General features: G+C 39.5%; 1 protein-coding gene across 4 annotated transcripts in view; it reads left to right on the forward strand.

The window, feature by feature from the left end:
• Nucleotides 1-23,711, forward strand: part of RFX8 (RFX family member 8, lacking RFX DNA binding domain) — a 33,091-nt gene that overhangs the window by 3,660 nt on the left and 5,720 nt on the right. For 2 of the 4 annotated variants that reach the window (XM_027894805.1, XM_027894804.1), the window contains exons 3-14: nt 2,151-2,212; nt 3,716-3,802; nt 8,178-8,240; nt 9,790-9,853; nt 10,919-11,053; nt 11,133-11,210; nt 11,736-11,849; nt 12,499-12,649; nt 14,093-14,151; nt 18,150-18,306; nt 19,836-19,930; nt 21,053-21,167. In XM_027894805.1, coding sequence (XP_027750606.1) covers nt 2,151-2,212; nt 3,716-3,802; nt 8,178-8,240; nt 9,790-9,853; nt 10,919-11,053; nt 11,133-11,210; nt 11,736-11,849; nt 12,499-12,649; nt 14,093-14,151; nt 18,150-18,306; nt 19,836-19,930; nt 21,053-21,167 — 1,180 coding nt within the window. Of the gene's footprint in view, nt 1-2,150; nt 2,213-3,715; nt 3,803-8,177; nt 8,241-9,789; nt 9,854-10,918; nt 11,054-11,132; nt 11,211-11,735; nt 11,850-12,498; nt 12,650-14,092; nt 14,152-18,149; nt 18,307-19,835; nt 19,931-21,052; nt 21,168-22,180; nt 22,491-23,711 lie in introns of those variants that run through there. The other 2 variants (XM_027894808.1, XM_027894807.1) reach the window with 2 other exon arrangements.

Raw genomic sequence — 23,711 nt, forward strand, 5'->3', positions numbered from 1 at the left:
GTACGTTACACTAGCAAAGATTTCCTTTACCAATATATTTTAGAAAGTTTTACCAGCTTTCAGTTTTTAACAACAGGTTAAACAACTCATCCCAAGAAATTGATTCTTCTGTCCTTAAAAGATGCCTTCCATTGTTACATAATTTTATACTTTCCCCCTAAAGTATACTTGTGGAGATTTTGCTCCAGACATACCACAGATACATCCAAGCAAAACAAATGCAGATGTAAAACTGAATCTCCTTCTAACACTTCCACTCTTCTACTGTGTGGAGGTTGATGCAACCCATAGAGGAATTACCACTTAGAAATCCCAGTTGCAATGAACACCCATAGCTATTCAACATTTTTTAACTAAGTAAGGAAGATAGAAAACTGTGTGATTATTTTTTGCTCAAGACTTTTTGTTCAGTACTTCTTTTAAACTGATAATATTTTACTAGTTCCCACATTAAGAGCTACTAAGCACTGTTTTAATACAAGTCCAAAATAATGTAAGTACAAGTTGTAACAAATCAATTTCATTTATGTGGATAACCTCATTTTAGGAATCATTTATCTCAATTCAGTTGAATCTACTTTTTTTACTGGATAAGTTAAATCACTTTTACTGAAAATTAAGAATTGTGAGAGAGATCCAGTGTGATTTATTACCATAGCTGAATGGGTCATCAGCTAAGACCATAGGTAGAATTTGCCTGGTTCAGTGTAGACATCTGCCATGAAGCTGGTCACCTTAAAAATCTCTTGGTAGCCAATGGAGAGAAATAAGTAGGTACATATGTTCCCTTTCACACTAAATGAGTCATCTCAGTCAGCTCAGATGAAATGTGCCTCAGAACTGCCTGTTTTTCTCCACTGACAACAGAGTCTACAGTGACTAGCTTAGATATCTCTGCCTTGTAGCCACATAGGTGAGATTAATTTCATTCTGCCTGTACACTCTCAGGTACTCCAGCATGACTGATTACCAGCCTTCTTGTGGTTTACATTAATGCATTTTACTTTTAAGTTGGGACAGGCACAGATGAAGCATGAGTCTGGTCACGCAGGAGAGCTTAGCTGATGAGCCAGAGCTGCTATGGGTTGGTACTTGCAACTGTTTGCTCACAGCCTCAACTGACCCAGTGCATTGTGGTGCAAGCTAACACATCCCAAAGGAGCAAGCTGGGGTGCATCTCCCCCGTGGCTTGAAATGGTCTGTCCTTATGCAGCATGAGAAAGGACCATGCAGCAAGAAGCTGAGGAGGACAGGAACTCCAGCAGCCCTGATTTAAACTGAAGGTGCACATGTAATCAGTTACCCCAGCCTTGCTAATGGGCTGAGTTATTAATAATTCACCAAGCTGTAGTAACCTGACAGCGCTACATACATGTGGACTGTGAGGGCTTTTGCAGTCAAGCCCCATGTGAACCAAACTGTGGTGACTGAAGACACTACTTATGTCATCTGCCCTGTCCCTCTACTTAAATATACTGCTGTCTCTGTAGAAGAGGCAAGGGGAGGAGGTGTGTGTCTTGTGCCACAGAAGCACCAGTTTCATAGGCTGCCCTTTGAGGAAAATGAGATTATGCTAAACTATCAGCTTGAGAAAGGGAGCAGCTGGTGTAGATGTATGCAGAAACATGCGAAGAACAGGACTGCTGTTGAAACTGGAGGTGCATGTCAATGTGAGCTGGGGAAATATGTCCTTTATCGGGCCTTTGGACCAGCGACACATACTCTGCACAGAGTCCAAGCTGTATACTGCTGAATGGACACTTCTCACTCCTCACTAACACGGAGTACTGGATCTTCTATTCCTGCTATATAGGGAATGTTAGTTCCAGGTGTCCTGGGTTAGTCTCTGTCTTCACAGGACAGCTCATGCAGAATAATCGTAGTGAAGTGGATTATTAACCTGACAATGTCTAATTACACTGTGGAACCTGACCTTAAGGTAATCCCTTAAATTACTTAGCCGTGGATCCACAAAAGCCTGAGTGAGTTCTGTTCAAGAGTTACCATTTGAGAGGTATGTAAGAACAGGAATTAGCCTGCAAATGATGGAAAGCAAACTAAGTGATAAAGACAAAAAATGGAGGCAGATACATTTTTGTGTTTTAGAATGAATTTGCGAAGTACCTCTAATTTTGTGTTTGTCTTTACAGCTTATTCAGTTAGTTTTCCCAGGTCTGGTGACAAGAAAGCGGACCACGGCAGGGAGTATCAGGTATTGGTTTTATGTCCTTTCTTTGAAAATGTTACTTCTAACTATTCTAATAAAATTTTAAAGTGGCTGACTTTTCAGTCCCAGCACTGCAATATAGCAGCTTAACTGTTGGTTGCAAGTCTGTAACACATCACAAGATCCAGAGTGATTTATGGTGTCACCAAGGATGTTAAAATAGAGTTAATTCCATGAAAACCACCGCATCGGATCTCCTTTGGTGGGGCATGAATTCCAGGTCAGACTGCTTTAAAAAAAAATTATTGCTCTGATTTGTACTGGCTACTAACAACATGGTTTGCATGAGGCATCTGCTAGACATCACACCCTTACTCAGAGCTCCTCAGACACTGGGTCTCAAGGCCAGGAAAGCCTGTTTCTGAGATGCACAGGGGCCATGACTGATGTCTGTGTTGTGTTTTTCATCCTTGCACATATCCGTGGAATTACTCAGCACATACTGGTGGTCAGTTGAAATGCTGTAAACACTTTCAAACCATTTAAATCAGACAATTTCAGATCCTCCTCCTACCTCTCCTTTTTTTTCCCTTTCCTCTCTTCTTCTAGAGCACAGAGAGTTTGATGCTCTTTTATATCCAAATTATGATCACATTCTGAACATCCAGACTGGGAAAGGGGATGTTTTAAGGATACTGAAATAGAGAAATTTTATAAGCATTTTGTGTAGCTGTCAAGTACAGGCTCTGAGAACAACATGCCCTTACCTGATCTGCAGCTTTTCTCCACTAGTCTGGGCTTGCTATCAGCTTGAGCCAAGAGATCCTTTAATTTGGGAGTGCCTCACTGCAGACACTCCCAGGCTTCTCCTCATAGTAGGCAGGATTTGGGATGTGTTTGGTAGCCCCCAGCCTCCCAGCTCTCTCCATCAGCAGAAGGTTACTGCTTCCTGGCTACTGGTGGCCCCAAACCATGGCACTGCTCCCTTGGCTTCATGGTGGCCCAATCTGGGAAGAGCCAGCTCAAGGCACCTTGGTAGCAGAGGTGGTGACTCCATTGCTCACTGAGCTCAGGATAAACCTTAGAGAAGGTCTGCCAGGTTTACTGAGTTTTAGCTTGCCATGACCACTGATGGGCCATCTAATCCTCAAGCTACTGTGCATGGCCAGGAAACAGCTGCACTAAGTCCTTCAACTTCCATGGATATATGAAGACCTCTGTCTGCTGAGACCCTGGCCCCTGACTTCACTAACTGGCCTGTACAAATCTGTTGCATCCTATTCACTGGCTTAATTTTTTTTTCATTTAGAAAAAGGTGTCATTCCAGGGCGAAAACTGTTAAATAGAGTTTGTAAATAGTTCATGTAATTTTTTTTCTGTTGGGGAAAATAAATATTAAACAGAATTTAAAAAACAAACATAAGGGGTTTTTTACTTAGTCTTTCCTTGGTTAAATAGAATGATCTGCTTTCGAAGGAGGATTGTGAATTATACGATGACTTGATGAAAATCGTATGGTTGTCAGTTGATCTTTTTTTAATTTTCTAGATATCATTATGATGGAATAGCTATCAAGAAGAACTCTTCCTTTTATGCACGTTTTTGCTGTCTTCTGTATGAACAAAATTATCTCAGGTTTGTTTTTTAAAATGTATTAATCAAAAAAAGTCACATGACAGTATATATATTGTCTGTACATAAAAGTCTGTAAATCATCTGTTGAACATTGACAATAGCATTATATTTTTCTTCTCATTACACACACTATTAAAGTGCTATGCCATTAGGTGCTGAACCCTAATGGAGAAACTGCATTTGGGAAACAGACCTTGCCTAATTGGGCATCCTTGAATTGGACATTTTAGCCATGTCAATCTTAAGAGCAAGAACCCATGCCAAACCTAAAAGAAGAGCTTAATATATTGAGACTCTAAATGGGAGCTCAAAAAACCCATATTGAAATGCCTTCATGTCATTGTATCACCTTCCTTACTGAACAATGGGCTGAAGAGTATTGAAGTATAAATGACTGCGCTGTTTTGAAGAGTCCCACACACAATCGTTTTATATGGGGTTTTTACTACTTGAAACAAGAAGGCATATTATTTCAAAAACACTTCCTTTACTTAATTTTGAAATAACAGATTTTAAAATCACCTCTTGTAAGAGAACACAGTGTAAGACAAGTATAAATTGATTGTAAAACTTGAAAGCCTGAAAATAATTGATGAATGTAAAATACTTTGGCAGATTAGAGTGTAGACAGGAGCATGTTCCAGTTGCGGGCAGGAGAGGAAGAATCTCGTGGTTAAGCTCATGGTTCAGATAAACAAACCACAGGCTTGCCTTTCTCCCCAGAAAAAAAGGAAGGAAAATGCTGCCATTCTGTAACAGTTTTACACTTCTTTTTAATGCACAGGAGAAGAAAATTAAGTGCAGCCTATGCCATGGACTTTGAAGATCAGTCTTGTATCCTCGCTCTCTTATATTATTGTACACTACTTTGGTGTGTATAAGGGTAAATTCCATACTTTGGTTTCTATTCTTTAATATGGAGATATAGCATTATTCCATAGCATGAATGTTAGGGCGATACAAGTCAGCCTATTAAGCACCCAGATATCTGGTGATATCTGAGTTTAATACTCTCAGTGTCTGTGATATATTATATAATATTTAATTAACTGAGTGCATGCTCTGCAAGAGCATGGAAAAAAATATACCCATAGGTTTCTTGCCTTTATCTACAGGTTTTATAGCAGAGAAATGTTGTGGAAGTCCATAGAGGAACAACAGTAAATGATGGGACAGTGCAGAGGATCAGGTTCTGCAGATGATAATCAAGTGGCAGTCAGTTGTTGTGAGACCAAACAAATTATTCATAGGAAATTTGAGGCTGATTTCTCATGACACCCTTCACTGAAGTGACAGTCTTCACATCTTCTGCACCCAGTATTACCAGAACCAGCCTAAGATTTGATATAAGAATTGATATCCACAATTAGGAAGGGTCTTGTCCACTGTTAAAGAAACATTACAGGTCTCTGACTAAGTCTATGTTGGTCTTTCTTCTTCAGGAAAAGAAAGTTTTCCAGCAGCATCACTTGAAAACAGCTATCGTGATGTGTATAGCTGGAGAGCTGGTGGTTCTGGTCACAGCAGAGATGAGAGAGAACAGAACAATTTGAATTGCTGCTCTTTTTTCCTCTCAGCATAGAAATATGAGGAAAAATTACAAAAAGTAGGAGGAACCAAAGAACCAGTGTTGGCTAAGTTTGGGCCAGACGCAGAAAGAAGGACTTTAGCCACAACTGGGAGACAGAGGCACCACATATGCCAGCACAGCTTCTGTCCTTGGCCCTCCTCATGGAAATGAGCCATCTTCTCCAATGGGCTGGGGAACATGCTGCAGCCCATGCTTAACCATAGGGGAGCTGATGCACCAGCTGCAGACCTCCTGCTCCTTCTCCAGCAGCAGTGGTGCCTGCCCAGACACCTGCTCCAAAAAAACGATATTTCATTTGGTCAAACCAAGGAAAAGGGGATGTATTCCAGAGAAAGGGCTGAAATCAACTAGCTGTTTACTGACCTTGATATTGTTTCTTGACATAAACAGCTGTCCTATTGTAGAAAGGCTAAGAGAGTTGGGGTTCTTTAGCCTGGAGAAGAGAAAGCTCTGGGGAGACCTTTTAGTACCTAAAAGGGGCCTACAAGAATGCTGGAGAGGGACTTTTTACAGGTCATGTGGTGATAGAAGAAGGGGGAATGACTTCGAGTTGAAAGAAGGTAGGTTTAGACTGGGTATTAGGAAGAAGTTCTTTACTGAGAAGATGGTGAGGCACTAGTACAGGTTGCCCAGAGAAATTTTGGATGCCCATCTCTAGAAGCGTTCAAGGCCAGGTTGGATGAGGCTTTGAGCAACCTGGTCTAGGGAAAGGTGCCCTACCCATGGCAGGGGGGTTGAACTGGATAATCTTTGAAGGTCACTTCCAAACCAAACTATTCTATGATTCTATAATTTTTCATATTAAAAAAAAAAAAAATCAAAAAAAAACACGATTGTAATTAGACAAAGGGCATCTTTCTAGCTGCAGTAGAAAAGTCCCTTAACTGCAAAATTATCTTATCTAATGCTTCCTTCATTTAAGACAGATATAAGAAGACACTAAGCTGTGAAGCCAGACAGCTGAAATCAGAACAGCTTCCACTCTAAATGCAGCCACATGCCCCTGTCCCAAGCCAACATACAGCCCCACAAAACCTGGGCAGCCAGGTGTCTCAATTATTTCTTAGTGTCTCATAGAGCACAGCAGGAAAAAACAGAGAAAAAGCACAAGACATAGCCAGAGAAGCATGAGTAGCACAACTCTGAAAGAAATAATTAGGTCACATACAAAATAAACATCAGCTTCAACCAAATAAATCAGTTAGTTTTCATTTGTATAGAGTTCTGTACATTCTTTGTATTTAAGTAGGAATATATCAAGGAAATACCTCATCTTTACTATCCTATCACTAGGGTTCAGCACTTTTCGAAATCACAGTTAATTTTTTATGATCCAACAAAGCTGGTAAAATTAGCAATGGCAAATTCTCAATTGTTTTTTTAACTATAAAATTGAATATTAGAAAAAGAATAATTAGAACTTTTAGACTTTTCTACCTACAAGAAGAAATTTTGTTCTCACATTGGTAATCACATGTATACCCATGCCCTAGGTATTTGACATATAAAATCTCAGTTTTTGAGAGTGTGTTGATGTGGAAATTTCCAAATTAGAGTGAAAAAGATTTTTAATATACCGTTTCAGTGCAGTTCAAATGCTGGTCTGTGGACCAGACTCCTGTAATGGGATATACTTCTCTGGCTTGTTGCCACTTCTCTCTGGAAGAGACAGGAGATATCTGTTTCAGTAGTGAATGTGTCCTAAATAACTACTGCGCCCTCCCATGCATAAATAAAGTCCAACATGCAGATGTTTTTTCTGCTACACCTAGTAGAGGGGAAGGTGGATCCCAGGGCCCAGCTGAGAGACCAAGGCATCCATCCATCCTGCGGGTTGGTGAAGAAAATGATTGTTTCAAAACTATGAATGATTCTTTCTAATTATCGAAAAGGATATTTCTTGACCATGTTGAAATAGTCAGCAATCGACATGGTGCTGGTAGTGAGGAACTAGACCTCTGAAGGATCGGGCAGCTTGGGAGCTATGCTTGTTGGTGTCGTAGAAATGGCAGTGAGATGGTGTGCCTTTGAATATAAAGAAGGCATTTGCATTTTGATAGTCAATGGGGCCTTGAATGTATCAGGGTTGGAACATGTTCACACAAGTAGTGATAAGAACCACCTGTGAGCTGGTTCGTTTAGAAATCTTTGATTCTTTGTGGATATGTGTACCACAAGTCTGATGATGATGTTATGAAAATAGTGCAAATAAGCACAACTGTAATCCAAGAGGACTCCAAATGCGTTACAGACATTAAGGGAATATGTTAATTGCTGATTTTCATTATAATAGGAATACATTCCCTCTAGGAATGGGAGCTTTGAGGACAAGCACTCTCTAAGATGGTACTTCCTGTGGCTCAGACTACAGCAGTATTTAAAAAAAAAAGTAATTGAATTTTGGTTTTGTAAGAGGTGCTTTATGATTCTAGTAATAGGAAAGGTTTAGGCTCCTCACTGTGAAACAAACCCATGATTTTTTCATAAAAAAAATCAGATATGAATGTAGCAAATCAACTTTTCTAATCTCAGTGTAATTTGACAGTCAATAGCATGCACATTCACCACCTTTCCTCCTTTCCTTTTTCTTTTGTCCTTCCCATTTGCCTCTGTTAATATTTTTGTCATCTCCACGCTTGTATTTCCCATTTTAGCTCTAGTTCCTACCCCACAGCATCATCCAAACTCTGCAAGAGAGACAGTGAATCTCCTTGTGATTTTGCTGTCACCCATTTTCCCCTTCTCCCACCCACCTCCTCTTTTGTGTGTTTTGTCTTTACCCAGGCACTACTCGCCAGGAGAAGTGAGCATCTCTGATGTGCAGCCAAGCACCTCTGCAGGCACCAGGTGAATCCCAATCCCCTTTGCTAACAATGGGGACACATAGATGTTGGCATTCCATAGGTATTCCATTTAACTTCCGCTGAGCTCCCGGCTGCCGGGGCACAGGAGAACCCACGCAGCACCCCTTCTCACCCCTAGATGTCCCTGCGTGGGGGGAGCGGGAGCCAGCCTGCCGTGGGAGCCAACCCACTGGAGGCAAGCAGCGCTGATACACGTTGCCATGGTAGCGGCAGCAAAAAATACAGCTGGCCGCCTTCTCAGGGAGAGCAGGAGCTGGAAAATATTCATTAATTGTATTTCAGAGGCTTTAGAAATCTGCAGGAAGGACCCATTTGAAAGAAGCATTATAAAATGTCTACTTACATGTGTTTCCCTTTGTCCTCTAAAATGTCTGGGAGAAAGAATCACCAGAACTACCAAACATGCCCAACATGAATGTTGTGCCCTGTCTTGGGCAGCCAGTTTGGTGGTTTCTTTGGAGCACAGCCTTTATGGCACAGAGTAGTGGCAGAGGGAAAGGTGGCAAGGGTCAGTCCTGCGAGGAGCAGAGAAGTGAGAGGAAGCATTTTCAGCAGCTGTGGTTTTAGGCACTAATTTTCAGAAAGCAATTCAAGCTGTTACATTTTGTCCTCAGCCCCTTCAGGATATACAGTGGTACCCCGGTTTATAATACATCACAACAGTGAAACCCAGCAGCCAAGTTCTGATTAGGTAGCCTGAGTGCTGGCAATCACCAGTGGAAGCTCATTTTCTACAAAGCCCCTGCCTGTCACCCTTCAAAACAGCCGAGTCCAAAAGGACCCTGTACTTCAAAATGCTTTCACAGACAGTGAGCAGGTGTCAGCAGCAGATGGAGGCTTGACTGGAGGCATCCAATTCTCATAGCGCTCCCCTTTTACTAGCAACATTGTCTCTCCCTCCACTAGCCTTAGCCTCAGCAAAACAGGCAGGGAGACAGGTAGGAGATCATAGAGATAGCACAGCAACAAGGCAGCCTGTTGTGCCTTCATCCCTGGCTTTCCAGCTAAAAGCCATTGTCAAGCCTGTGCAGGTCCAAGTAAATTCTGACTGTGTGGAACATCGTGGCCAGCTTGCACAGTAGATGGGTGAAAGTCAGAAACAAACTGCTATTTAAACTGATGTACAATGCAGAAAATGTCATAATTCTGAAATCTAAGCATAAGGATTATTATGCTTTTGTTATGTTCATGTTTATAATAATTACTACCATCCCACACAAACTGCAATTACAAATAGAAACCCATGGTTCTGGTGAAAGAAGTTCAAAGTCATTGCACTGCTAGATGGCCAATACCTTGTTGTCTTTATAATTACTGTTTCAGTTTTATCTTAAAATTAAGCAATTGGTCTTCAGATTTGTTAGAAAATCATGGGGCCACTGAATGACAGGAAAGAGAGCAGGGTTTGTTTCCCAAACACAATGCTCCAACCTAGTGTACTCTATCCAGTTTGAGCTCATTTTCTTACTAAATACAGAATAAATTGGTGAGCTTTTTAAAGTTTGTTTTTTCTGTTGTATATTTTATCACAGTAGTAATTCCTGGAGTTCTGAAAATGCAGCTGATTACAAGAAGAATAGACAAAAAAAAGGAACAGTGAGTTTCAGATACATTAGACATAACAAAATGTCAATCTGTGTGTTTAGTTAGAATTGCTATCTAATATGTTCTGATGAAATACAGTTTGCCCATCTTCTTCAAAATAATCAAATAGTCTGTGTAATCTCACTATGTGTTTACTTCCCCCACTCCTATTTCACCCATTAGCTAAATATTTTTGTTGTCTTAACGTCAGCTCAAACAATTTTGTCTGTACTGAGAGTGGAAATTGCAGCTGACAGCCCAGGTTTCGAATATTAGGGGAGTCAGTGGGGCACAGCCTTCCTTGCCTGTGGCCCGTGGTACCAGGCCCTCATGCTGGTGAGACAGTGTCTTTTCAACATGCTCAGAGTTTATTGGCATGATATAAGTATTTAAATACTAGGGAATGATTAAGAAAAAAGAGCACAGCCCCTGCTCACTGAAAAGGGTGGATGCACAGCTAACCTGCGGCAGTTCTCCCCTCAGTGAGCTGTCGTGTCAACCAGCAGAGCATGAGCAACAAACTTATGCGGACCAAAGTGAGGAAAAAACGAGAGACTGGATGTCTGTGTTACTTTTACGGAGTGCTCGAGTAGAGTAAAGAGTGCTCTGAAGTGGATGTAATGACAGCCAATGAGAAGTCTGCTGTCACCCTGACAGCACAGACAACTATCTGCAGCCTTATTCAGAAGGTTACCAGTAAGACATGAGTGCTATACAAAATATATGTGGAAGATATGTATTGCATTAAATATTCACCGGTTTTAAAAAGAAATTCATGTACGGTTTAGGATTTAAACATTTAGGTAGGCAGCCCTACTTGTTTCTTTCATCCACCCCAATTTTGTTTTTTAAAAAAAAAAAAAAAAAAAAAAAAAAAAAAAAAAAAAAAAAAAAAAAAAAAAAAAAAAAAAAAAAAAAAAAAAAAAAAAAGGATAAGCGTTTCTCTGGAGAAACACATCTTATTAAAAAATCATGCTCTACATTTTCAAGAAAATACTTAATACCTCCAACTGAACTGACAAAATAATTGCAATCTTTTTTCTTTTTATTGTTCAAAACAAATTCTGATGCATCAAGAGTAAGAGTTTGGAGTATTACCCATCTGTCATTTATCTAAAGGCTGAGAAAGAGACATTTCAATATCTTTTTCCTGAATTCAACCAGTTCTTCCTTGGAGAGAGAGTGCAAAGTGAGACAGACCCCTACGAAATGGTACGTTCAAAGTATCTGATCATAAAGCAAATTAGCTCTTTCACTGTGACATCATTTTATACTCTCTTTTTGATCACAGATTGCACTGCTTGCCAATGACTACTACAACTATTGTCAAGTTATTTTACAAATGGTGAGAGAGAACAAGTTTGACAAGGTATGCCTTTTCTTTAATAGCACTTCTTCTGACAACAGCAAACAACTGTAAGGAAAAAATTGTGTCTGTGTAGTGTATTTACTTCATAGTTTGATCTATGGTAGATGATCACTTGTGGACTAAAGGAGCATTCAGTCAAGTTATTTTGAAATTCTGAATTAACACAACATGCTCCAAGAATCTGAGTTTGTAAGCATATCCTGAGCCCTCCTGGCACATCAAAAAGTCTGAGCCCAGCACATAACACATGGCCATGGGCACATATCTTTCATTATATCCTCATGTCCATGGCACAATTCTTTGTTTCTCCCCTCTTTCCTACACTGCCTTGTGAGGTTCAGCTTGTTGCCACCTCCTCAGGACTTTTCCACTTACGCTGGAGCCCAGCCAGAATTGGCCCCGGTAAAGAGCCCGTCTCTACAGTCATTCCTCTGCTTCTATGCTTGTGTGCTGTTTTATTGAATTACACTTCACATTTCACAAGTGCAAAATCAGTAACGATTCAAAAATGGCTTTGTGTGACAGGTAGAAGACTGTATCACGTCATTCTGGAGGTCTCTGCAGCCTGAAAGAATAGAACTGATGTGCTTGCCAGATGTGTGCCAGCTGTTAAAAAGCTATGATAGGTATCTATTCAAGGTATTGTAGACACATTTGCTTGTTGGAATCATGCTACTATGTGTTTGTGTCTTTTTAGTAATTCTATATAAGGAGAAAGGTCAGATGTTTCTTGGGTGCTGTACAAATGGGATTTTTGTTCTTATCTCATCTCTGTTCTTTGGCGTCTTCTGAGAGAGAATAGTATGTGTTTTGAAGGGAGCCAGTGGAATTTGAGATAGCTTCCATTTTCCTCCTATGTATTAATTTGAAAGTCCTCAATATCAGTGGAACATGCTGTTATAAATGTGGTCTGTGGTTCTGGCATGAGGTTATGTGACTGAAATTTCAACTGATAACTGTTTTCCAGATTATGAGAGTTACTTTTCCTTTGAGAACACTACTGCATTTCTCAGTGACATTCCACATAGAAATACGCAGTTTTCTAATAAAAATAATTTGCTTCTTACTTGCAGCAGGTCATTAAGCAGTGTCTAGTAATTAACTCAGGAAACAACATTTAGTCTTAAGATCTTTTTCCTTCTGCTAATAAAGGTAGCTTAGCTTTTGCTTAATTGGAAGAAAAAAATGGGCTTCTTTACATTTAAACTATCAATACAATTTTATTTGGTGATGCTGTAAATATCTGTAGTACACCCATCAGTTGCAGCACCATGAATCTGTATTCTAGGAGCTGGAGAATATCCTACTTCCTGATTTCCTGGAGGAGGTGCCTGCACAACACATTGACTCAATCAGACTGTTCAGTGAAAATGTTAAATGTTGGATGCTTAATCCTTTGGGAGGATTTCCATTAATGCTCCAAACATCCAAATCTAATGGTAGGTTTGAATAAGAGAGAAATTTTCAAAAATAACTTCTCATTAAACTGCAGAACAGATTGTTTTACAAGACAAATTATTTTAAAAACTTTTTTTGCTGATGTAGCTTCGATAGTAGCAACAACTAGAGGTAGCTGGGATACAGTTAAAAATAAATAGTCTCAGATAATGTGTGAGAATGAATTTAAGCCAAAATTATTCCCAATTCATGGTGAATTGAAGCATACTTAAACCTTTAGAAAGATCTATCTCTTGCTATGATTGCTTCAGCTGTGTAGATGACCAAATAATATGGAGCCTGCCCTATGAAATTTAGATGTTATTCTGTCTCTTCACCTTGCAATTGGTTTTATGCTGATAAATTATTTAATGGCTACAGCATAGTCCAATATAAAGGGGAGGAAAAAAGTCATACTCCTATAGGGAAACTATGACTTCCATTAGAGGAATTGAGGATGATTGGAAAAAGTCTGTACTCTATAAACCTGTGTGTATATGTTTGCATTTGTAAATATGTACATACACATATGTATGTAATTACATAGATGATGAAGATTCTGACTAAAACATCATTTTGTTTAGTTGCTCCTTGACTGAAGACCAACTCTACAGTGGTAAAGCACAGCTCCTGTGTGGACAAAAGATTGTATTAGGATTCATATGTCTAAGAAAGACTTGCAGAGAAACTTAATTCTGGCATTTCTTACATTTGAATGCTTGACAGAGCAATCTTAGTAATACATTTTTAACACGTGCGTGCATGGACATATAAGTCAATAATCACCCCTGACCCTTTGTATATACATCCTGATCTTTCTTCTTTGTAGAAACATCATAGAAACAGAAATTTTCATTTAAAATCATTGTCTGTTTACAGAAGTTGCTTTATACTTGATTTTCCTGCAACTGAAAATCAGTTATTTTATATTTTATTCTTAAGAAGTGTATTCTTGGACCTTTTCATAATTATATAACACATAAAAAGGACAAAAGTAGAACCAAAGAAATCAACTCCTATTCACAGTGCTGCAGAATTATAGATGCATAAAGGTGGAAATGTAAACTGTCTAAACAAAATACAGGAGGTTTAGATTTACAATTGCTTTCATTCACCTGAAACCATACAGGTAAAAGAGCATTAGTCTTAATTAAGAAGTGTTAAATGTAAAAAAATGTTGAAAGTATCTTTCCTGTACATCATGGGTTAATAGATTCACAGTGAAGGAAGAGTGGTGACCTGGGCAGCTTCTCCTTGCAAGCTTTGACTGCAAGGGTCCCCAGACCAGCCTATAATGCTGGCTTAGTGCCCCCACTGTGCTCTCTGTTACCCTCCAAAGCTCCACTAGGGATCTATTTTGTAACTTAAAAGATCTGTCTTCATTAATGTATTTTAGACTGTAAAGTATTAATGATGTGAAACATATGCCTCTTCTTCTTTAACAGAAGTTAAAGAGTTTGTAAAAAGACTCAGGAGACAGACAGACCTTTGTAACATGGCCAAGGTATGTTGCAGAACCCATGAAGCAAAAAAGCTGGGCATCTCATTTACGCAAGCAGTTTGGACTAATTTTCAGATGCTCCGTCGTAAGGCAATAGCAGAGGCAGCATGGGTGTTCTTAACAGTATACTGACCGTGGTCTAAATCATGCTCACCCTCCTACTCATCTATTCCCACACTGTTAAGTATGGTGACAGGACCTTTTCCTCCCTCTGAATTCTGCAAAAACCTCTGAGATGTGGTCAGTGGTCCCCCATGGAGAGGGGAACACAGTAGCTGGAAGGATCAGATGACAGTTTCCAGTATCTTCACTCATCCATGCCAAAGCCAGTCAGACAGCACATGCTGGAGTTATTCTAAAGCTGGTTTTAGGCAACGTCCTGACCACCCTTTCTGACAAGTGCTGCAGCAGCCTGCACAAGGGATATCACTAATACACTGGCTGTGGAGAAGCTGCGTGGTCAGGGAGTAGGCCATGAAGTGTCTAAGGGCTCGGTATCCCAGGGTTCAGCTGGAAAAATCTTCTCCATCCTCCGCTTTGACAGTGTTAACAAGACGGATGCAGGGTAGCCTCCTCTGCCCTTTCCTCCTCAGGGTCCAGTCATTCAGATTGGCTTCTTCCTTGTGAAGAAAGAGACAAGAACATCTCTAACAATTAATATTTTTGCCTGCTTTTTGCTCTGGAGTATCATTCTTCTCAGCTACAGAAGTGCCTCCAGAAGCTGCATTTTTAAACCTTTGAACATTGCAAAGTAAATAGTTTTGTTCAGTGCTGCATTACTATACAGGCCTGTACCCTTTCTGTAATATTTCTTCCATTGTTGTCCTTGGATCCTTCCAAACCCTTGGGTTTTGATATGGTCCAGACCATGGCAGAAGAGATAGTTCAGAAATAAGGAAGAAAGCAAAAGGAACAGGTGGTATATTCTCTCCTTTAAACAACAAGGACAAGATTTTCCCAACGTGCCATCTGACTTGAATCACTGTGTTGTCTCCCCACAATAAACAGAGGGAAGGAGGGAAGGAGAGGGAGAGAAGGGAGGGGGGAAGAGGGTGAAGGGGGTAATGGAGGGAGAGAGGGAGGGAGAAAGGAAGGAAGGAAGGAAGGAAGGTGCCATCACCAGCAGAATACAAAACACACACCCCACTTACTTTAAAAAAAATGAATAATGCACAAACATGCATAGGTGTGCTAACACAGGCAACAAATTGACCTCTGTGAAGTGCTAAGCACTCAAGGTTTCCATTTACTGCAGTAGCCCTTGGAGATACTAATACCCGAAAAACTTAGCTTTATTTGCTTCTAAATAGGGCTTCTAATGCATTGAAGAACATGATCCAGCAAGATCACAAGTGTCAACTATTCCCAGCCCATTTGCATTTGATTTGCATGCTCAGAATTCATATCATCCTTCTTGTGATGTTAAAGGGCTGGTCGTAGCTTTTTGAGTCTTCCCTCCCTATTCCTAATCTGCAGAAAAGCTGCAGAGTCAAAATTAGATTTACACCCTCAAGATGTAGGGCAAGAGAATTGCAGCTTGGTGGGGGAAATTCTCTAGCAGCAGTTTCTGGCTGCTCTGCAACTCCTTTACACTGTGTAATCAGCACTAAGTGAACACAGCAGACCCAAGAATCAGGGTCAAATCTAGGCTTACAGCTCTCACAAGTAAATGATGTTTGTACCGTCTCTAGAGCCTCTTCAAAATACAAGGGAAAAGCAAAGGAGTTCCACTGTACTTGATTATTAGTCCCATCATCAATTTAAAACCAGTAATTTCAGTAAGTAAGACTGTGTAAGTCTTGTAAATGAGCATCTCCATAATCCTTCAGCAGTCATATAGCCTTGATTACAACTTCTGTTATAGATCATGCCAAAGCCATGGGTACTGGGGTCCAGTGAAATGGGGTAGGAAAGAAATATCAGTTAATATCCTCCTGCAAATTACATCCCCCTGTCCAAGACATGCCACAAGATGGTGAGATGAACAGCACAGGTGTTTAGAGTTTTCAGCTTGTGAAAAATATGCAGGTGGTTCATGGAGAAGTGGATGTCCCTTAGAAAGACTGCTGAGTGGTTTAGTCAGTCAGACCCTATCCTAGGCTTGTGTGGACTCGTATCCTGTTTTACACTGTCACCCTCAGATGCTCATGTGAAGTGGGTGTGAGTAGATCAGGCGATACGTCCCTCCTCCTCCATTGTATTCTCCTGGCTTCCAACAATCTGAGATGACAGCTAATATCCACACCATGATATTTAATAGCTTGATTTTTGACATCACAACATCTTGGGGTAGTGAGTTCCAGGGTTTGATTATTTCTTGTGTGAAAAAATACTTTATTATTTTAAAAAATTCTACTCTTCTTCATGCAATTCTCTCTGCAAATCTCCATCACATCCTTCCTCAGTTAATTCTGTCCAAATCTGAAGTTTATCTCCTCTTCTCACATAGGAGTAATATGATATTTCTAATTACCCTTCTCTGCTTTCTCTGTCTAAAATGCACCTGGGATTTCAGCTAGAGACTTATGATCAAAGCAGGTGAGGGTGCTCCTGATAAGTACTACAGGGGCACAGTGCAGTTGCAGCCTCTGAACAGTGTAACCACACCATCCCTTGCAGAGTACTTTGCAATAATTTAGCCATCTGGTGAGCAAATATGAACCATTTTGTCAGGTTCAGCATTCAAAAGAAAAAAGGTAAATTTCCCATCATGTGTAGATAAAGCAGGCTGACAGCTGCTACTACCTGGACATGCAGAAGTAATTAGAGCATAAAAAGGTGCAAATTCCCTTTGAAAAAGGAATGTGAATAGGATGCTTGTCATTTCCTGGAGCTGATTCCTGCCTCTGCTAAGCTGTATTTAAGTGTTGTGAGAGCTGGCTCTCAGTCAGCATGGAGTCAGGTGCTAGCAGGGTACTGAAGAAGCTGCCCTGGTAGTTCCCAGCCTCACGTGTTCTTGTTGCAGGCTCTTCTTCTGACACTGAAAACTCCAAGTCAAATAAGAAAAATGCCTTTGTCCTTAACTTAGATGAAGGAGATTACTGAGTGAGAATCAGAATGGTTTTGGAATGTCAAAAAAGTTAGCAGAATGACAAGATTGGGAATTGTATTTGCAAACAAATTGCATTCCCTGTTGCTTGTGGGGTCGTGGTAAGCACCTGGTAAATGGGATTTGTTAAAATGTTTATCAATCCTGAAGTTTTCCTGAATTTTACAAAACTTTTTTTTTCCTCTGGAAGGCCCAAATGGACAAGGATTATTCATATAAAAGTCCAAAATCTAAAAAGGCTTTAGGATCTTACTAATTTCAGTATGCGTTAACAAAATTTCATGGATTCGGATTTAGTTTCCTTGACTGTTTTCATCATTTCATCAAGAATTTTAAGGAATACTGTGTGATGTTAGCAATTAATAAAAAAAAAAAAAAAGTGAAGAGATAAGGAGCAAATGTTAGTCTGGAAATCATTTGCCATATCTATCTGAGTAATACTTTTTGGGACAAATATGAAGATAAATTATTTCACAAATGACTTCTAAGCAGATAAATGGGATAAAATCCCAACTGATATTATTTTAGCTAATAACCATATTTCTAATGTCATTTTTACTTCCTCAAAGGTTTGGACAACTGGAGAATTGAATTGAATTTGTCTTTGCATTTAATTGAAACATATATTAAGGACAGGTAGCATCGAGGGAAAGCTCGATGTTATTTGATGTAATTACAGAAACTCTGGGCAAAACAAATTGCCCAGATAATTCAAGCATGTTAGCCTTGTCTGCTTCATCACAGACAACACAGTGTGCATTGGAAAGAACAAAAGTCTCTTGAAGACTTCTTATCTCCTTTGATCCCATACCCCCTGACACCCAATTTGGAGACTGCTCATATGAAATCTAGTATTGACTAAGGGAAGCTTCCCTTTTTCAATTTCCTTACTTGGCTGACTTAAGGGCTTGAAAGAATAAAAGGCATTAACCATTTTTTTTATTCTCTACAGACAGTAAGAGCACTCTTGAACAACAACAGCACAGTCACTGTTCTGCGGTCAGGCTTGCATGCTGTCTTCAATGAGCAATCTCTGGATGTGACTAAAAACCTCTTTCGAGACAAGTTTCGGAATCCAAAGAGGCGGCAGAAAAACATACAATTCAAATGTAATTTTTTTTTTTTTTTGCTATGTTTTGTCTATCCATTTTTAAAGCTCCAGCATTTCCTCTTGCTCATTCATGGCATCTGTCCTATTGGGAATTACAGTCTTGCTGTAACCCAAAGGGCTGGAAAAGAGCCAATAAAATTGAGAATGGATCATGTAGTATTATCCTCCTAACTCTAAAGGTTAAGAATTAAAGGCTGCCCACTGTCACTCTCTCTGAAAGCTTTGTGTGGCAGCAGCATGGGATTTGTGTTACTGAATTATGTATCTTCTAGAAGAAGATTGCCAAGCAGGGATATCAATTTTTTCTTTCCTTTGACAGAAAAGACGTTTTCAATCATCTCACATCACTTTTTTCTCTGTAATTAATCAAAGCACATAAAATCATTTCTTATGGCTAGGTTTTGAAATACTGTATGCTGAATTGGACAAAGCCTTTCAACTTTCATGTCCTTTTGCTGTATTGTGGCCTGTGGGATCAGTGTTGTGCTGTAAACAATAAAATATTCAGTTTCTATGCAGACATGACATAATGCATTTGCCAGCTTAATGAAAAGGAAGAGAAACATAATGGCAAGTTAATTTTTAGATGAATGGTCTGGCATTTAAAATGTTAGCAAGAGATGGGCAAGTGGGACTAGGTCATGTACAGAACTGACAGGGGGAAACATCAGCTATTTGTTCCTGCTCCATCACTGATTTGTGCACTGACAAGGGATATGCCACAGACTTTCTGTGACTGCTTTCAGTAGGAATAATAATTTACCTTCTTCACAGAACCATCAGAAGAACCATTTGAATAATATTTGTATGTATGTTAAAATCAAAACCACTGCACAGAACACTCTTATTACATTTTTCCATTATGTTATCAATGATCTTACTCCTTCCAAGGTGGATTTATTGCATTCTCTGTTTTCATTGCTTTTCCAAACTGTTATTTATAATAAGCAAGTTTTCACAGACTCTCTATATATGATTTCTTGAAGGAAGATATCTCAGTTAGAAGGGTATACATTCAGAGAGATGCAGTTTCCCTTTAGGCATTGGGTGGTAGGTTCCAATCATTTGGGGGAGCAACTGCACTGATATGTGGCAACATTATCTGTATTTCTGTTGGCCTACAGAATATTCTGCATTTAATGTTATTGTTTTAAAACTATTTTCTCCCTTCAACAGATAAACCTAGATTTTTTTTTTCTTAACCCTATAAAATCTCAGATATGTATGTTAGTATTACCTATAATCAAATTCCAGCTTTTTCATTAGAAATGCTTTTTCTTGTCACCTTTGTCATGATGACTAGGTCAGTGGAGTTATGGTGGAAATGGACATGAAGGTGAATTCTGACTGATTTCAAAGTAGGGTACTATTCCTCACTAAAGAAATAGTATATTAATCAAAACACTAGAAACAGATGTCTTAATATATTTTAAGGTAAAGATAAAAGAAGAAAGCTAAAAATTGCAGAAACAAACCAAAAGGCAACCCAATCACTTCAAGCAATCATTTCTTTTCTGTATTTCACAGGTTTGAAAAACTTAATTTCTTCACTGACATCTTCTACAGATATTCGGGATCTCCTGAGCGGTTTCTCTTCAGATCTTCAGACTTTTGTTATTAAGGTATAAAATTAATAATTTCAGTAAAGAAAGAGTGATCACATAATTTATCCTGGTACATGCTAACTGTCACTAGTCTGCAGGAGCTACATTGCACACCAGCAACCTGACCAGACTGCAGATTTGCATACTTACAATTTATGCATGCTGCGGAAAAGGGAGAATTAATTGGCATACAAAAACTCCATCTGTGCAAACAACTACAAGCATATTTCTGCACTTATATCCATTCAAGTGGTTTCAGTATCTGCTCTCATTTCATAGACACATATTATCACAGTTGCTAATAAACCAAAATTCAGAAGTAATATGTGATTAAAAATGAAAAGAATACTTCCTGATCCCTGAAATTATTGATTCACTAAACTGTTGGCTTTTAGCAGGTAGTAGGAGAGTGACAACTTCTAGTACAAATTCTCTAGCTCTCATGAAAGATTCAAGTATGACCGTCCTCACATATGTACCTTTTGATAGATTACCCATTCTACCATCCCTCTTCCTTCCCTGATTCAGAATTAGTAGTAGCTTTTATGCTGCATTGGGTTGGTTGCCAGACCGGTTAACTTGGGTTTGGGTGGTACTTAGAGTAATTTTTTTCCCTTTCTGAAGCAGCAAAATAAACTGTACTTAATTGACCTTTTTTAATTTCTTTTTTTAAATTAAGAAAGATACTTCGCAGTTCTGTGGTGCATTCATCTCATAGAACCCTCAGGTACCTCATGGGATGGTATAGAGAAGAAAGAGCAGGACTTTTCCTGGGGTTTCACAGTTATAAGGCATAAGGCAATAGAAAGGAAAAAAAAATTCCTATGAGAGTAATTAAGCATAGGAAGAGATTGCCTGGAAAGGCTGTGGAATCTTTATCCAAGAGAAATTTAGAATTCAGTTAGACAAGTCCTGAACTAAGCTGGCCATGCTTTGGACAAGAGATCAGATTAGGCAATACACAAAGATCTCTTTCAACCTCAGCTATTTTAGGATTTTTAACAGAAAAAAAATGCTTGTTGCTTTTTCTGCCTTTGTATTGAAAAACCTGAAACTATTTTCCAGGGAAATAGTCTGCCACACAATAAGGAATTCTTTTGATCAACTTCATCGTAAACCAATTATTTTCTTTATCTGCAGCCAAGCAGGAGTAAAGAGGCATTTAAAAAGCAGGCATCAGATTTCATGTTGAAATGGAACCTCCTACTGAGCACTATAGGCAAGATTCTGACCATCAACAGGACAGACAGTTTTGGTAAGTAGGATCTTCGTGAATCTCATTTGATATGTCCCTTACTAACCTGAGATGACAGATACAAATAGATCTAAAAGTACTTAAAGGCAGCGACAAAAAAGCTGGAGAGAGCCTTTTCGTAAGGCCATGTAATGACAGGACAATGGGGAATGGCTTTAAACTAAGAGTAGTATTAAATTAGATATTTGGAAGAAATTCTTTACTGTTAGGGTGGTGAGGCACTGGAACAGATTGCCCAGAGAAGATGTGGATACTCCATCCCTGGAAGTTCAAGGCCAGGCTGGTTGGGGGTTTGAGCAACCTGATCCAGTGAAAGGTGCATGGCAGGGGAGTTTGCACCAGACGGTCTTTAAGATCCCCTCCAACCCAACCTACTTTGCATTTCTATGACTCCTTGATTTTAACTGACATAAATTCATGCTACATTTAATAAAGTCATTCCTTCTTTCTTTTCCCTTCCTTCAATCACCATTCTCCTGGTGATGTGGTCAGGGAAATTAAACTGTTAGTTTTTGACCAGACGACTTGTCTGAGCAAAACTCTAGGATGAGCAGAAGGGAGGAGAGTAGGGGCATGCAGATGGAGATGGCAGGAAGGGCAGGACTCCCTCTTTAGGCAGAAGTCATAGTTTGTCTGTGTGGAAATGGGAAACAGCAGCCTAGGTGAGAGTTTCTGCTCTCCCTCCATACCAGAGCTGCACACCGCAGCAGCAGAGTGTGATGGAGAGCTGGGGTCACTAATATTCCAAACCATAAACATTCCAGGTCTCTCAAGTAATAGCTCCAAGTCCTTCAGTGTCTTTCTATATATTACAGAAAGCTGCTCTGCCAGAGAAGGTCACTGTGATAACTACTTGCCAGAAAGCAGTTCATCTGACAACAGCTATATACTCCTTTTCCTTATGCCTTACACTGACCTAAATGCTTGCCTAGCCAGCAGCACACCAGTTGAAGGTGTTAAACTGACTGAAAATAGTAATTCCTTTAGCTGGATTAGTTTTCTCTCTGTTTTAGGGCTCTGAGCTGTCAAACATCAAATCCATCACATGCCAGTGCAAGGCAGAAGTGAAGGAACTATGCAGTTGTGTTCACTTGAAGTGATTTGAAGTGATACAACCATGTCTTACAATCAGTTCAATCTCTACGCTAACTGCCTTTCTTGTCATTTGTAACACCTTTCAGAGGTCCCTCTCTATTATTCATTGTGCAGAAATGCACCATATCCTATGAGAAGCATCTAATCCCAAACTGTATGAACCACCACTTAGATTTTCAAAGCAGCACCTTCATATTTTTAACTCTTCTGTTGGATGGGGCTTCACATAAATAGCCAAAGGAAACCTCATTATCTTCTTTGAAATGCTCCTTCAAAGCCATACTTTCACGTGTTTCCTGCAAAGACATAACAAAGGAGTATGTTAAGGTTGTTGCCTTTTGTGTTCTTCAGTATTCTTATCCCAATAATGCCTGTGTTCGTGCATCTATGAACACACCCTTCTTCAGCATCGAGCTGCTACCTTTTGCCTTATGTAAACTGTCTTAAGCAGGATCAGAGTTTTGTTCTGTGTCTGCAGGGAACATAGGACAGTAGGGCCTCTCGTCTATCAGCTGCTGCATTACAGTAATAATAAAATAATCAGTCATTTCTTTATCTCTGGAGGAGTTCTGCACAAAACTCTCCAATGTTACATGCAATATTCTTAGCAATGAGGAAATTTGGAATGAATTCCAAGAGCTGCACTGGAAGCATAATATTTATTGAAATCCCCCATGATGATGACATCCTCTTCCCTCTTTCCACCACAAGAAGAGTTTAATGAATTGTCTCCTTGTTCTGCAGTTATCGAAGGATGGGATGCAACAGATGAAGTGCATGTCTTCCATTTGCAGAGCCTTCCTTCAGCTAGTTACAATTCATATTTTCACCTCACGACAGTCTTCCTACTATACTTCAATAACACTAAGATTTAATTTATTGTCATATATGAGAGAGTTAAAAATGGTTTTTAATCTTTTGCTATGATGCTCCAATAATTTGGTCATTATTGTCGTCTTTCTTAATAGCTCCAGTTCTTTAAGATATTGAGTTATTTGATCTAATGATATCCCTTCTTTCACATGTTTCTATTGCATTAGGATATTGAGTTTTAGCAGACAGGCTGAAGCAGTTCTGTTAACAAGCCATCTGGTGTAAAAGTTCTCAAGGTTATTGCTTTTCAGAAATTTCTTGAATCTCAGCATTTCTTGCAGGAATGGTGGGCATCCTGCAAGTCAAACTATGTACCATCCACACTGAGGAAACAATTACTTAGGGAAACGTGTGTGCACCAGTGTATCTGGCCAAATGCAGTATATCTCACACCCAAAATAAACCACATAGCAGTAACCAAAACCAAACTTACTTCTGACTCAATCTCTTGCCTTGGAGTTTGCCACATCCAGCACTCATAATATCCTGACATACTTACACCTCAGAATTTAGAACTGACTTTTAGCCTTTTCCAGCCCAGCCGGGCCTCTACATGGGTGATGCCTAAGTGCAGTC

This window comes from Empidonax traillii, unplaced genomic scaffold (assembly GCF_003031625.1).
Source record: "Empidonax traillii isolate 1590-97213 ecotype Southwest subspecies unplaced genomic scaffold, ASM303162v1 scaffold443:size705114, whole genome shotgun sequence".
Classification (NCBI taxonomy): Eukaryota; Metazoa; Chordata; class Aves; order Passeriformes; family Tyrannidae; genus Empidonax; species Empidonax traillii.